At 41.3% G+C, this 17,104-nt stretch overlaps 1 protein-coding gene across 8 annotated transcripts in view; it reads right to left on the bottom strand.

Moving 5' to 3' along the window:
- SPECC1L (sperm antigen with calponin homology and coiled-coil domains 1 like) overlaps nt 1-17,104 on the bottom strand; it is a 136,088-nt gene that overhangs the window by 68,150 nt on the left and 50,834 nt on the right. For all 8 annotated transcript variants that reach the window (XM_023646701.2, XM_070276027.1, XM_023646697.2 and 5 more), the window contains 4 exons: nt 10,414-10,487; nt 9,115-9,290; nt 4,498-4,661; nt 1,269-1,360 (listed from right to left, as the gene is read on the bottom strand). In XM_023646701.2, coding sequence (XP_023502469.1) covers nt 1,269-1,360; nt 4,498-4,661; nt 9,115-9,290; nt 10,414-10,487 — 506 coding nt within the window. The remainder of the gene's footprint in view (nt 1-1,268; nt 1,361-4,497; nt 4,662-9,114; nt 9,291-10,413; nt 10,488-17,104) is intronic.

Below are 17,104 nucleotides of genomic sequence, written 5' to 3'. Positions count from 1 at the left end.
TCCACAGCAGCAAGGAAGGGCACCTTCTGAAACTTGTTTCTCATGCATCAGCAATGCCCTTGCGCTAGACCGCTACAAAATGGCCCACAACGAACCGTGCTTCTCTGACTTCATGCCTTGCGCAGACCCCTCCCACTCTGAATCCAGGTTGGCCTTATGATTTGCTTGGACCAAAAGAACGGGATAGAAGAGACCTCGTCAAAGTTCCAAGCCCAGGTCCTAAGAGGCTTTGTTAACTCCATTTTCACTCCCTTGGAGCTTGAGACTCCCTGCCACAAAGAAGCCTGAGAGGAGAGAGCACGCAGAGAGAGCAGCCCAGTGCTCTCCATGGATGCCTGCTGAGCGCAGGCGCCAGCCCACCCGCCAGCTAAGTGCAGCTGCAGGCGGAGCCCAGGCAAAGGCAGCAAACGACCGCCTAGTCAACCCAGAGAAATGTGAAAAATAATAAAATTGCTGCTTTAAACCACTTAAGTTTTGAAGTGATTTGCTATGCAACAAAGGCTGAACATGCCAACTACATATTCTATTTAGAGAGGTATCTTAGTGCAATGGTTAAAAGCATGGTTTCCGAAGCCACACTGCCCAGGTTTGAATCTCAGCTCTACCACTTCTTAATTGTATCACCCTCGACAAGTTGCTTAACCCTCCTGGGCCTCAGTTTCCACATGTGAAAACTAGGGATAAAATAGGACCAATATCCAACAGAGCTGCTGTGATGGTTACATGAGTTAACATCAAAAAGCATTTAGAGGCCTGGCCTGGTAGCATAGTGGTTAAGTTCATGCACTCCACTTCAGCAGCCCAGGGTTCATGGGTTCGGATTCCAGGCGTGGACCTACTCACCACTCATCAAGCCATGCTATGGCGGCATCCCACATACAAAAGAGGGGAAGATTGACATAGATATTAGCTAAGCGACAATCTTCCTCAAGCAAAAGAGGAAGATTGGCAACAGATGTTAGCTCAGAGCCACTCTTCCTCACCAAAAACAAAAAGCATTTGGAACAGTGTATAACATATAGCAAGTGTTCAGAAAGTGTTCAGTAGGTGTTAGCTATCACTATTACTAGAGATTTTCACAACAATAGCACAATTAATATTTACATAATTTATCTCAATTAAGGATATTCACAGTATCTTAGGGAAAAAAATCCTAACTATATCCCTCATAAGGTAGTCATCTGCCCCGACATAAATGTAAATGATTTTGAAGAGGACTATCTTTTAGATGTGAGGCCCCCGGGTCCCCCACGGGCACAGGCACTGACCTGCATAGGGGAGACAGCTGCCGCAGGGGGTGTTTTCATAGGACTTGGACTCAGAGGCGTTCGAGGAATTGCAGCTGCAGCAGGGTTTGGGACTAGAGGAACAACAAACAAGGAAATGATGAATGCATCAGGTACAGTGGAAGCTTTCCTAACTGGTCCTTGAAGGGATCACCAGATGAACCAATGCTCGCAGCTCCCCTGGAAACCGTCCTGACTGGTGCATGACCTCCACCGAACACTCACACCTGTGCCCAGCAGTCGGCGCTCGTCCAGCCACTGCATGGGTGGTTTCCTCCCTAGAGTAGTTGTGTTTATTTCCAACCCTGGTTATGCCAGTCACTTCTTTTTCGTTATTTAATTAACTTATGTGGTTAAAGTGCTCCATAAACCAAGGAAATCCAAGTACAAAAAACCCAAGAAGAGGATTTCTGTAACTGCATCAGGTAAGAAGCATGACACATAGTGGATGTTCTCGAACTGTATTAAACAAAGGAAAGTGGGCCCCCGTTCATCTTTTCTCACCTCCTCCCACAGAGCTCATCACTTCATGTCAGATGCATTTTCTGGTTTGCACTTAACCCATGGATGTGTGATTACTTGCATGCATGTCAGTCTCCCTGCCTAGACTGAACTGTTCAAAAGTAGGACCCATAATTTATTCACTTGTAGATACTTGGGCTTAGCATAGATTCTGGTAGAGGGCGCATAAAAATGGTTATCTATCTGAAGCCAAGTTAAAATCAAAATGGGACACACAGATGAACTCAGGCACATCACACAGTGGGGCGAGGTGAAGAGGGAGATCACTGGAGACCTTCTGATGCAGCCAAGTACTTATATTCAAAACTGTGTAGATGTATTTTTTTAGAGATAAAATTCACATAATAGAAAGTTAACCATTTTTAAATGTACGGTTCAATGGCATTTAGTACATTCACAAATCTGTACAACTATCATCGCCTCTACCTAGTTCCACATCTTCATCACCCCAAAGGAACCCCAGTACCTATTAAGCGGCCACTCCCATCTACCCTTCCCTCCAGCCCCTGGCAACCCCAAACTGCTCTGTGTCTCTCTGGATTTGCCTATCCTGCATATTTCATATAAATGGCATCTTACAACATGTGGCTTTTGTGTCTGGCTTCTTTCACTTAGCATGTTTTCAAGGTTTATCCACACGGCAGCATGTATCAGTACTTCATTCCTTCTCATGGCTGAATAACACTCCATTGTGTGGATATACTACATTCTGTTTATCCAGTCATCAGCTGACGGACATTTGGCTCGTTTCTACGTTCTGGCTATTGTCAATAGTGTTGTTATGAACATTCATGTACAAGTATTTGTCTGAATGTTCGTGTTCACTTCTTTTGCATATATAACTAGGAGTGGAATTGCTGGGTCATTTAGATGTATTTTACTAGAAAATATTGGTTTTTTTTAAAGTTTAGTATAGAAGTAGGTTATCTTTTTGCACTAAAGCCCATTTTATTACTATTTTGAATAACTGCACCATTTTAATTTAGTCTAGACATCCTAGTATCATTTTATTTTAGAAGCATATATTTTTTTAAAGTCCTCCTTTCACCTTACCCCGTATGACCTAGAGGTAGCCTCTAACAACAGTTCCAAGTGCATCCTTCTTGCACTTTCAATGCAAGTATCTATGTACTTTAAAAAACAAAATGAGATCACACTATATAATACTGGTCTGCAACTTACTAAGGACCCCAGACATATTTTAACATCAGTACTTCGAGATCTGCCTCATCCTTATTAAAAGATGCGTAATATTCTACTGTGTTAATGGGTCATGACTGACTTAACCCTTTTAATGGGCATTAATGCAATTTCTAAGTTTTCCATTTTTTCAAACAACACTATACTGAAAACTGTGTGTGTGTGTATATAGATAGATAGATAGATAGGCAGGTAGACAGACAGATATCTTTATATACTTGTGCCAGTATCACGTATAAGAACTTTGGGGTCTGTGAAGACAGCATTTTCAATGGGAAGATACTGCCTAACTGCCCTCTAAAAGGTCTGGATCAACAGTGTGTGTGAGTATACAAGTGACTTTTCTCTGATTTTAACTCAAAGGAAACTGATTTGTGTATAATCAGAGACTACAGATTCCAGAAGCTCTACTTTTATTAGAGTGAATTAGAATAAAGCTATCATGAAGTTTAAAGAATTTCTAGATGAAAATTGAAGCTTTAGGACACATCACAATTAGTTGTTGTAAACAGCTACATCCCCTTCCCTTTCCTAGAGCTACGGAGATTAGAGAGAGGACAAAGAGTCAGTCACCTGAAGGGGAGGAGGGCGAGCTTCCAGGCAGAAAAGAGCATGTGTGCTACAGAGCCCGCCCCGTTTCAGGACCCGAAGTGCAGTGTAGCTGGAGTGCAGAGGGCAGAGTGGTTCAAAGGAGGTAAGAGGAAGGCAGGGTGAACCATGCAGGCGTCTGAGGATCTGAATCTCATTCTAACCACAGCAAAGCAAACAAGGACTTTTAGTCAAGAAAAGATCTTTCTGTCATGAAAGGAAATGAGGAGACTAATTAGGAGGTTACTGAAATGCACAGCTAATGGTGGTTTAAACTAGTAGTTTGACTGTGCCACTAGAGATGGAGAGAAGCAGAGAGAGCAAAGATGTGCATGTCGGAAGCTGGATCAAGAGGACTTGCTAATGGATTAGAGGTGGAGGTGAGGAAGAAGAAGGATTTAAGGAAGAAGGAGGATTCCTAGATTTCTGGCTTAAGTAACTTGGTGGAACGGTGCTGCCATTTACACAAGGGAAAGACTGAAGACTGAAGGGAAAGACTGATTTGGTTTTGGACATAATAAGTTGTCTAGGAGACACCTGAGTGTCAACCTTAAGCAGATGTTTGAATATACAGGCCTGAAGGAGTTCAGAGGAAGGGAAAGGGCTGACATGACACACCTGGATGTTCTTCAGCATACAGAAGATACTCAAAGTCTCAGGCCTGTGTGAAGATACACCTCTGCATGAGGTAAGGCACAAGTCCGAGACGAAGATCCCTGAAGCTGAACAGATCCCAGGTCTCCTGTTACAATTCACCTTATAGTAAGACTAATTCATTAACAGTACACGAAATTTGATGAGACTCTAGAGAGCAAGATGGCAATGACTATCAAACTAGGCCAGAGAATACACGGTAAGTGAATACAACTGCCTGCCCTCAGCAGAGTGTATGAGAAATTACCTTGAGATGCACTGTCGAAGGACTTGATGAGGGTTTTCACCGTAGGGGTTGGCTCAGAGGAAGTTGAAGACCTTCTACTCAGCCCCATCCCTTGCCTCAAGGCTGCCAAATCTCTCTCAACAGCATTCATGTAGTTGTACACCCGGCCTCGCTCCTCCTCTTGCCTGAAAACAATATTGAAACCAGGGCATTTTTACACATATACTAGAAAATACACATTTCCCCTCCCAACTGAAAAGCATTAAAAAGTAGCAGTTAAAAAAATAGAATCAGTTGAGCTGAGTAAATTACCTGGTCTAATATTCTCATTTGCTTGGTAAATTCCAGGAAATGATATTAAAATTGTTATATCAGGTTATCCTAAGTAGGTTAGGTAACCATCAGATTCTATTTTGATTTGAGTAAGTGTAAGGTGAAGACATCAGTAATCCATTAGCAGTGAAACGGAAGGCAGACTGGCCAAAGGTCCTGACTCAGAGCTGGGGATCTCGAGGCTCTGTGCTGCAGAGAGGGCACGGCCCTTCGCAGGAGAAGCTGGGAACTCACCAGTACATGTGGATAATCTATGCTGGTTCTATCTAATGCACCGTGCATGGACATGGAAATACAAAGACATGAAACCAAAGCCCATACTCTTAAAACTTAAAAAACCCGCTACAGTCACCAAATAGAATTTCTACCAAGGAAAGAAAAGCCTGGGCCCACATTAGTAACATCAGTCTCCCAGATGCTCAGGGTGACGGATCATGAGTCATCTAAAAAATCAATTCCACATTATTTCTGGCCAGCTCTAATTCACTGAGCTGACTAACACAAAAGTTCTCATCTGGAAGGAGATGCCAGCTGCAGAGTTTGTACATGTCATACAACGAACAAGTAAGTTTATAGGTGGACAAAAATTAAGCCAGTCCTTAGGAAAATTTGTCTTCGGTGGCCATTTGGCACTTCTGACCGAGTTTTTCACCTCAAGATGTACCAGAGGGTGTCATGTTCAACAGTTTTAATAAAGAATTGACAACAGCAGAATTAACAACAGGATCAATAGTTATCAAACTTTTTGGTCCAAGAGCCCCTTTCCACTCTTTTTTTTTTGTGGGGGGGGTGAGGGAGATTGGCCCTGAGCTAACATCTGTTGCCAATCTTCCTCTTTTTGCTGAGGAAGATGGTGGCTGAGCTAACATTTGTGCCAATCTTCCTCTGTTTTGTATGTGAGACGCCACCACAGCATGGCTAGATAAGCAGTGCATAGGTCCATGCCCGGGATCCAAACCCACAAACCCCAGCCCAGTGAAGTGGAGCACACAAACTTAAGCACTGCGCCCCCAGGCTGGCCCCACCCCTTTCCACTCTTAAAAATTACTGGGGATTCCATAAAGCTTTTGTTTATGTGGGTTACATCCATTGACATTCACCAAATTACAAATTAAAACTAAAAAATATTTAAAAGATTTAATTCACCTAAAAATAAAACTAAACCTAAGGCTTATTAACATATGCAATATAACTATTGATCCTGTTGTTAATCCTGCTGTTGTCAATTCTTTATTAAAACTGTTGAACATGACACCCTCTGGTACATCTTGAGGTGAAAAACTCGGTCAGAAGTGCCAAATGGCCACCGAAGACAAATTTTCCTAAGGACTGGCTTAATTTTTGTCCACCTATAAACTTACTTGTTCGTTGTATGACATGTACAAACTCTGCAGCTGGCATCTCCTTCCAGATGAGAACTTTTGTGTTAGTCAGCTCAGAGAATTAACTTATTTTTTAATAAAAAATGACTATATTTTCCAAAACCAAAAAGAAATAAGAACAGCAGTGTTTTTACATTTTTGCAAATCTCATTAATGTCTGGCTTAAGAGAAGACTGCTAGAGTCTCATTTCTTCTGTATTCAATCTATTGCAATATGAAAAAAAGCAGACCTAATACAGCTAGGTAGTTGAAAAAGGGAAGAATATTTTAATGATATTAAAATAGATAATTGTGGCTTGTTAGATAACTGTGGCTTCTGTTCCTTGATACTACACCAAAACGCATTAAGTGGTAGTTACTTAAAAGTTAGTTGCAATGTGGAATCTGAAACCATATGAATGAACTTTTCCTATCCTGTCCATTAAAACCCTCTGGTCTGTTTTATACTTTGAATAGATCTTTTACCCATACACGATTGTGTAACATCATGCATTGGTCAGACAGAAACTATTGGTTCACTGAGTTACACGGATTTTCTGAATACTGACTTCTGTCGTCACACAATTTCTTTCTTTCTTTCTTTCTTTCTTTTTTTTTTTGTGGAAGATTAGCCCTGAGCTAACATCTGCTGCCAATCCTCCTCTTTTTGCTGAGGGAGTCTGGCCCTGAGCTCACATCCATGACCATCTTCCTCTACTTTATATGTGGGACGCCTACCACAGCATGGCTTGCCAAGTGGTGCCATGTCCGCACCTGAGATCCGAACGGGTGAACCCTGGGCTGCCGAAGTGGAACATGCACACTTAACCACTGCACCATCGGGCTAGCCCCACAATTTATTTCTTAAAAGTCACATTTATTAATATCACCAATGATCTCATCAGAAAACTCTTTTAAGTATGGGAAACTGCCAAGCTCATAACAACAGATTCAAGTTTTCCAAAATCCTACCATTGACCTGAAAGCCCATATTCTATCCTTGGCACCAAATACTGTCAGTTGTTTTCCTTGAAGTGACAGACTCTCTTAATCATTTTCAAGAAATATCCATCACATACTAAAGTCTGAACATCCAGGGCTGGCCCGTGGCCGAGTGGTTAAGTTCGCATGCTCCGCTTTGGCGGCCGAGGGTCAGATCCTGGGCGCGGACATGGCACGGCTCATTAGGCCATGCCGAGGCGGCCTCCCACACGCCACAACCAGAAGGATCCACAACTAAAATATACAACTATGTATTGGGGGCTTTGGGGGAGAAAAAAAGAAGTCTGAATATCCATAGTTTGTCTGTCAGTCATTCTCAAGTAAAAATGGGGTTTCATGAAAAGAGAAAATAGCTCAAACTAAAACAATCACACAGTGCTTTCCTCCAGACAACCTCATACTTGGATACGAGTACTTCCCATTTCGTCACATAGAATGTTAGAAAGAATATACTCAAGGACCGAGATTTAGTAAAATAATTTACTGCTTCACCAAGGACATCTTTAAGTAAAAACCACATTGTTCAAAACGTGTGTGTGTGATGGTGAAGAGTACAACGACTACAAGTATAATGTGGTGTCAAGGCCTCAATTCGTCAACAGTTTACATTTGCTTTTCCCCATCAGTGCAGACGTCAACACCACGAAAAGGGCAAACAACATGTCAGTAGCATTATGAAAACAGTCTGACCTCGCAGACCCCCTGGAAGGGTGCTGGGGGGCTCCCTGGGGGTCTGCAGACCTCAGTTTGGGAACGGCTGCTCTACAAAATGCTACTTCTTTCAGGAGGCACTTCCTTTAAATGTATGTCTCAAAGAATAACGAGCTTTCAGGATCCAATGGAATGATTCTTTAAGAGGAGAATTTCAGTCACTCAGGTTCACTTCAGCATGGAGCATTTCTGATACACTATTCATTTTATGGTATACAGAAAAAAAGGTAATGTAATGTAAGTTCTATAGCAGTGGAGAAACAATAATCTTCCACCTCATGTTCTGCTTAAGGGAGCCAAAGAAAAATGCTTTGGCAATACTTTCCACTGGGCCATACACTAGACCTAAGCAACAACAAAGTACAATAGCTTTTCAAAGATATCCTGGTTAAAGATTTTTCTAAATTTTTTCCTCTGTCTACTAAAGAATTACTCAAAGTAATGAATAATAAAAAATTCATAATAATAAACCTCAACACAAAACTACTCTCCCTCTCTCACAGATAGAGTCTCACTGAGGAACTCAGAGCATACCATAAATGTCATCTCATGAAATAATCTCTATGTTAGATGGGGAAAAAAATACTACTGTGGAGATTCATGTGGTTATAAGTATAAAACAAGTAAAAACTCCTCAAGTGAGCAATGGAGAGAAATTCACTTTGCATTTTTTACTTGGGTCTCTAATACTACCAGCTAAAGTATACTCGTCACGGCCCTGAGCACTGTGCAGGCATATCTCATGTACGCTTCACAACAACACTGTAAAGCAAGCAGCACCATCGCCACTTTAAAGATGAAGAGACCAAGGGCCCTGGCAAGACCACACAGCTAGGAAGAGGCAGAGCTGGACGGCAGCCAAGTCTGTCTGCCTCCAGAGCCCACATCCTGAATCACCAGGTTATAATCTAAAGACAAGTGACAGGGTTGGAATGTGGGGACAGAGGAAAGGAGAGAACCAGAATGTACCCTTGTGCCAGGGATCACTGTGACCCCTCAAGATTTGGTAGTTATGGACACTGACAGCAACTCCGAAAGATCCGTACAGACTGTGCTATTTTACAGGTGTCATACGATGAGGCCAGAAAAATTGAGTAACTTCCATGAGATCCAAACACTAGATCACACCAGTGTCAAACCCCACATTCTTGCCATCATACCACATCACAAAATGGGGATTTAAGTGTTCTCTACTGAAACATAAGTACACAACTGGTTTCTCAAAACATACTTGCGTGACTTTATTTCCTCCAATTCCTTTGTGAGTTTCTCATTTTTTTCTTGAGCCTCATGCAACCGGCGCTTCAGATCACCAATCTCCTCTTGGGCTTCAGATTTAATGTCATTTGCAATGACCACTGCGGTCTGGAGATCAGCTTGAAACTGCCGCCATTCCGCAGATTCCTCCTATATTAAAAGACTAAATTTTTATTTCCAAAAGAGAGCAATAAAGACATTTAAAAACAGCAAAATGTGTTTATGGTTAGATTGCTGCACTGCACTGCCCCAAATGATGACTAATTTCTCTTAAATCCCAGAGAATGGCTATTACCTATTTCCAAGAGGTAATGCAATTATTATTAGTGAACTTGTTCTTAATGAGGAAGAGATTTTCTAGCTGACCTGTGTACCAAGGCATCAAGCACTCAAAGAGTGCTCAATAAATATTCATGATGATAACGTCAAGCCTCCCTTCCTCAGGCAAGTTTCAAAGTAAGTCTTACGAAAATAAACACATCGTCCAAAACTTACAGTGCTTTACCTTTGAAAAGCTCAAGACAGTAGATAAATGGTGTGTGAACCATACTGAAAGATTTTACAGTGAAAAACTATAAATATCCTGACATCAAAAACTAAAAGGAACAAAAAAAAAATCAAAAGTAAAGGAAAAGGAAGAGGAAGCCAGAAGAAAAACATTAAACTTAATCTAGGCAGACAAAAACCATACAAAGAGAGGAGCAAAGGAACTGTATGGTCCACTGCTTCCCACAGCCACGGGGATGCAGGTGTGGCTGGGTGTGGAAGCCTCCCCAGGGCGTCAGCAACACCAGGGCCACAGATGCCCACTCCCAGGCCCAGCGCCGGCCAGCCCAAAGCAATGATCTGACACCACGAAGGCAGCATGAGGCACTGAGGCATGACCCAAACTATGAGATTAGCTTCCCCTCACCCTCTGCATCTGAGCAGCACTGCTACTGGCAAGCTGATCAAATCCACAGAAGACAGAAAACTTGTAAGAAAACAGCTTAGTTGGGACACTTTAAGAGCTAAACTTTCTGTCCAAAATATAACACTTGCTTCCTAAGTCCATCTTTCTAAAACTACCACGCATAAAATACATTCTTCTATCCAGAATCTAGCACCAGTCCTAAACTGAAAGGCTGGCATTTGCTTTCTGCCCATAGCCCAGTGGGATATCAACAGCACAACTGCATCTGAAGCTTAAGATGAATGACAACACGCTCAAAAAGTACTCAACTTTCAGACAACCGTGCTTTCTAATGAGACAATATGTGAAGATTTATCCTACCCGAAGTCTCCTGTGGAGTGTCTTGATTTCTCTTTCCATGTCATGTTTTTGGTCCTGGAGTTTTTTAACCGTATCTAAAAAGACCACAAAAGTTTAAATATGTATTCTTACAGCTGTGTTCAAAAGTAATAATATAAAGGGAGGAGGTACTTAAATATGACATTTAAAAAAGTCATCTTGCCCAAAGATTTTTTATTTTTAATACAAAACTTTAAAAGAAAAAAGAAATGCTCAATCCACAGGGTTCGCCAATATTACTTTCTAAGGAAAATATCAAGTTTAAATTACAATTTCTGGATTACTTCCTTCCTCAGTGTCTTAACTCTGAAATAAAAAGTTAAGTAAAATCAATTGTTAGAAACACACACACTGTTAGCTCACAACCAATCAAAACAACACTGACTGCTATTAAAACGTGAACTTTAATCAAAAGGGTTATTAATTTGAAGTATTTAGGAAACATAACTTACTTTACACACTGGAATAAAGTCCAGAAAAATGGTGAATTAGTAAAATTTTTACAAACAATTATATAATACCCTGGGGAGCTGCCATTTAATTCTTTGGAAAGTCTTTTTACAAAATAAAGGAAACATTTATCAAGTAACTCAATACTCAAATTATTTCTTGCATAATAAGAATTTTCTTCAAACAATTTCACTCACTGTAAATATTTAATGAGCACCACCAACAGGCAAAGTACCATTCTAGATAGAGTTGAGATGCAAAGATGAAGGCACAGCCAAGCCCAGTCCCCTTGGAACCAGAAACATAAAGAGAAGTCACATTCTATTTGGAGGTTCTGCTAGAAAATTCTTGCTTCAGGGGAGATGCCTTAGGAGGGCGCCAGGCTGCCTGACTGCCACTCAGTACATCCATCACAGCTGGTTACTTCGACAGCTCAGGGACCCACCACTTCCTCTTTGGTCAAGCACCAGAAAAGGCACCCAAGTCTGATGACAAACACTGTGACTTTACCTACTGCCTCCCCGCTCCAGGAGAACCCTATCCTTTTCGTGTTCCAACTCTGACTTACACAGCCTTGTAACTGTTGCTCTCAATATTACTCCATTTCTTTACACATGGGTCTCTACCACTAGACTGAAACATTTCAAAGGCAGGAGCCACGTGGTGACTCACAGCCCCAGCACCTGGCACCTGGTAGGCCTGTAAAATGGAATAAATGTATAAATGTAGAAGCTAATGGAAGCAGCAAGAGAAAGCAATGCTACTAAAATCATTACCTAGGATTGTTTTTTAAAGTATTACATTGACGGAACTTAACCATTTATTGTCAGGGACATCCTAACTACAGGCATCGGTGTTTCTGAGTAAAATTCCCTCCTACTCCTTACACTTAGTGGCAGGAACCTAGGCACAGCGAACACCTGCATGCAATGACATGTAATCAAAAAGATCTTCCTTAAGCAAACAAATTATTAGCTTTTAATCAAGACCCTAGAGGATGAGCATGCTGATGTTTTTCCTTAGACTGGTTACTGTCTTCCTCGTCCCAGTTCCATGAGGAACCTGCTCTGCTGAAGCCTCTGTGACGCGATACCTTTAATTCAATGTCGATACATTTGTGTTCTCATATTTTTAAACAGCATGAATTCTCTTTAGTAAAAACATAAAGCCTAGAATATTTATAACAACTATATGTGTAATAATTATTATAAATAAATAATGATATGTTTCCTAAAGCTGGATAAAAAATAAATGAGATAAACTGGGGGGAAAAACTGGACAATTTTGGCAGCCAGTAGTTAAGTTCCTCCCATTTATCACCCCAAAACTACTGAACAAAGTTAGACTCTACGAAATAAAAAGGGTTCAAAATTTACTCATTAATTCAACAAACATCTCAAGTACCCACTTTGTACCAGGCTTTTTTCTAGGTGCTTAAGACATAAGGAAACGGGGGAAAAAAAGATACAGTCCTTATCCTCTTAGAGACAGAAAAGAGGCGGTTTCATATACAAAGGATTAAACTTTAAAAGTCTATCTCTATACAAGCTGCTTCAGACCTCATTTAATCTGGAGACTAAGGGTCAAATGGGCCATCCAATTTGCTTAAGGGCAAAGTGGACACCAAGCTGAGTGAGTGAGTCCCACACCCTGATGGCAATCTCCAGAGGCAAGGAAGACTCTGGAACCAGCATGATGGATTCTCAGGGAAATTTTAAGCCACACGGCCATCTTAGACTAATCATAAAACCCCAAATTTCATCCATTTCTTTTGTTCTTATCCTTTCCTCTTTACCAACCTCTACATCATGGTTACAGAATTCACATAATCACTCTTCTTAAAAGGACATTCTTCTACACCCAGGGCTACAAATTTATTATTGTCACATCTTCTTACTACTCCTTTTAAACAGACGGAAAGCTGGCAGCCAGTGGATATATCTAGGCCGAATAAAGTGCACTGAAAGTGTCTCTGGGAATTTGATTGAAACTTTACAAGTCCTAACTGTTTTTGCACTTCGTACCATAAAGCAGTAAAAATGAGAACAGGCCTTCCTCCTTGGATACGAAGGAGGAAACCTGTGCTTGGGTTGTTTTGAAGATTGCCATCTAGTCCACTTAACGCCATACAGAAGGGCAGGGTCAGTCTTCAACCGGAGCCTCTCAAGGTGGTTTCCTTCTTCTTCAAAGTCTTTCTAGAGGGACGGACACTGCCATCTACTGTCTTCAACTCAAAAGCAACATTAAATTCTATCGAAGAACTATTATCATCTCATATTTAAATTACAAATTATAACAATTTTACAATGTTGTTTTTATTCTAGAAATCAGGTAAAATGCTATTCTTATTGTTATTAGACCAACTTCGCTCTGAACAATTCCCGGCACTGCCCTGCGCATTTAGTAATGGGGTTCGTCATCTCTTCACCACTGAGACCTACCATCCCTGACAAATCAAGCCCAGCTATCCTCCACTCTGGCCCCAGTTATACACCTATCACTCATGTGGATGTTACGAGGCATCTACCATGGGCACAGGATCAACCTACACCCTTGGGGGTGTAAAATAATGAAAGTTCACAAGCAACCTTTCTTGTTCTCCAAATCCAAGAAAACCTTCAGGTTACTGATACCCTAGTGCTCAAACAGACTCTTGCTTCTGGTCAAGCGCCTCCAAGTGACATCAGGTGCAATTTTTAAAAGAAGGAAAGCACAAAAGCAACCAACAAGTTAAAATACCATCCCTCAGGGACAGGGAGAGAAGCAGGCAGTACATTCAGCCACCAGGCCACAGCTTTATCCCCAAACCAGAATTCCTGATGCAGGAAGGGGACACAGACGAGTTTCGAATGAACCATTTACTACTTATATTTTTCTTTTTTTATTTTACTCATTTTTACTTTTTCCCCCAAAAAGTAGATATAATTTTTTTCCCTTGATTCTAAAAGTAATAATATGCTCACGATAAAAAGTCTGGAAAACAGAGACAGGCCCTGTGGCCAAGTGGTTGAGTTCGTGCGCTCCGCTTCGGCAGCGCAGGATTTTGCCAGTTCGGATCCTGGAAGCGGACATGGCACCACTTGCTAGGCCATGCTGAGGTGGGGTCCCACATGCCACAACTGAAAATACACAACTACGTACCGGGGGGCTTTGGGGAGAAAAAGCAGGAAAAAAAAAAAGTCTGGAAAACAGAAAGAGGTAACAAAAATAAGATTACTCATTATTTGTTATTTGGCACATATCCTTCCAGATTTCATATGAGTATATTTTTTTAAGAAAAACAGGATTATGCTATTTATACTGCTTCAAAAGCCTTGCAAAAATGACTCATTTTAGCAACCTCCTATTAACCTATTAAGGAACAGCTAGAATGGTTCAAATTTTTATCAACAAGAGTGTCTTTATACAATTCTTCAGATGTTACTTGAAAATAACTTTCTAGAAGTGGAAGAAATGAGGAAGGACAACTTGAAACTATCGACAGGACACAAGTTAATCCATTAGAAGGCTCTAACTCAAGAAGGTAGATTTTTTTTTTTTTTGAGAAATCACCCAGTTACAGAATTTATTGTGTCTAACACACTGAAATCAGTATTTCTTCAGGAAGATCATTATGCCTGGTTACTACTTCGGTGTAATGTTATATAAATCTTTTACGGTTTTTAACTACAGAAGTAATACATACAACTCACACTCTATTGTCCTAAGACTTGCTTTATTTCACCTATGGCTTATCTCTGTACCTGTGCACAGACCTGCCTCATTTATCCTCGCTGGTGACATGGCAGCCGTAGTAGGGACACACTGTGTACGTGGGTTATTAACTAAATCTCAACTGTTGAAAATATAGGAAGTTTCTAAGTTTGTGTGGTAATCAGCCATTCTGCAATAAGCATCCATATCTATGCATACATTTGCAAACTTGCAAGAATATTTCTGAAGAGCAGATTTCTGGAAGTGGATCGCTAAATCACCGTTGCACTTTGGAAATTTGATCAATACTCCAAAAAGGCTGCAGCAATCCATATTCCTTCCAATAGTGTATGAGAGGACCCTTTTCTCCTTACACATTAGCAATCTTTTTAATTTTTCACATCTGCTAAGTGAAAACTGGCATGTTGTTTTACTGAGTTTCTTTGCTTTTTAAGTGAAGTCAAGCATCTTTGCATCTTTTTCTGACATCTGACATCTATTCAAACACTTGATTGAGCTAATGGATTAGCCTAGTCTTACTGATGCACAGAATCTCTTTATACATTCCATATGTGTTACAAATATTTCTCCCAATGTCATTTATTTATGGTACTTCTGCTGAATTGAAAATTTCAATTACATATAGTCTAATAAGAGATGTTTTTCCTTTATGACTTCCCTGTGTCTGCCTTTAAGGCTTTTCCCACCACAGAATTACACAACCCTCCTCTATTTCCTTCTGCTACTTCTCTAGTCTCAAGCCACCCTTGCTCAGCACTGGTGCTAGTGTTCCACATAAAAGGGCAAGACCTGTGTTAGATGTTAGGCCCTAGCCCCCATCTCAGGAACTAGAGGGCAGGAAAGGTGCTGCACTTAACTGCAAGCATGCACAGAGCATTACCATGCAAATATAAGCAGTTGATTAAATCGTGACTGACGGATACATCTCCGGAGCCAGACCTGAGATCTCGCTGGTCCCCCCATTCTCAACAGCAAGCAACTTTGGTTTGGGGAATGGTGGTGAGATTATTAACTTTACTTCTTTGGGCTCAGTTAGGATGCTTCTTTCTGCTGTTTCTCTTTTAAGCTCCTTTAAGATATTAAGATGTCTAATATGTCCCGGTTGGGCTTTCTTACTTATAAACGACAAGAATGATTAATCCTAGTGACTTCTGCATATTTCTCAACAACTGTGGGAGTCGGTGTTCTACCCTCAGGCCTCTCCCCTCAATATCACAACTGGCTAAAGGCTCTCCTGATGACACACGCCTATAGGAGGCTTCCCTCTAAACATGCAACAGGGGAATGGGCAGCTTCAACCGAGGCAACAGGTGTGTGCGTGTATGCATGCGTGTGCGTGTGTCTGTTTCACTGCTGGGCCAAACTGCCTTTCCCTTTGTGTGGTTTTCTCTTCAAGACGGAGGCCCCCCCCCGCACCTTTCCCCACCTTATTTAGAAAAGGGCTCAAGCCCAGGGGCAGCCTGGGGGCAAACACCAGAGCCAGCACTCTAGAGGCGAGAGTGGAAGAAGGCTTCTGAGAATCCTTTACACCACGGCCTGAACCTGCTGCTGGGCCCAGTCCTTACGATCCCTGAGCTGAAGGTTTTAGTCCCTCCATCCCCAAAGTTTTACTGGGAACATCATTACTCAGAGCTTTGGGTGTTCTCCTGGACTGTACGTTTTTCTATCCTATTTCATTCTCCATATCCCTAATTCCATCTGCTTTATACATTCCAGAAATTACTCAAAGTTGTTGATCTACTGACAGGACCCTTTCCCTGTTTTCTATCTTGCTTTAGGTTCACTGTAATTTTTCTATTTCTCCTGCCGTGTCACTAGGACCACGGGAGGGAGAGGAAGTACACGTGTGGCCTCAGGCCACCGTCTTCAACCGGACGTCTTAACAGTATTTACTGAGTCTTTCCATGAGATCTTTCTAGGTCAGATGCTACAGCCCAGCCAGGGCTAAGCAACATGGCACTGAGGCTCTCTGGGAGGCCGTCTGGGACTCCAACCGCACGGTGCACCTTGTGATACTGTCCCACACATCACTGAGGCGCTAGTCATTTTTTTCAATCTTTTGTCTCTCTGATAATGTCTACTGATTGATCTTCAAGTTCACTGGCTCTTCTATATCTCTAATTTGCTATTTAATAATCTGGTAAACTTTTTATATTAGCTGTCACATTTTTCAGTTCTAGAATACCCCCTAAGTTATTTTTTTATTTCTCTGCTGAGATTTGGTATTTCATTCATTATGAGCATAGTTTCCTCTACGTCCTAAGTACAGTTACAATAGCTGTTTTAAAATCCTGTCCACTGATCCCAAAGTCAGGATTACTTTGGGGTAAATGAGGAATGACTCATAATGGGTACAGGTTTTCTTTTTGGGCTGATGAAAATGTTCTAAAATTGCCTATGGTGATGATTGCTAAACCATTCCACAGAAGAAAATATCAATTTCCCAATGGACAGTATCCCCTGTCATCAAGTCCCCTATATAAAGTGCTGACTTAGCATCCAGCCCAAT

This window comes from Equus caballus, chromosome 8, assembly GCF_041296265.1.
Source record: "Equus caballus isolate H_3958 breed thoroughbred chromosome 8, TB-T2T, whole genome shotgun sequence".
Taxonomy (NCBI): domain Eukaryota; kingdom Metazoa; phylum Chordata; class Mammalia; order Perissodactyla; family Equidae; genus Equus; species Equus caballus.
The sequence above is the reverse complement of the archived record's forward strand: the minus strand, read 5'-3'. Positions and strand labels throughout refer to the sequence as shown.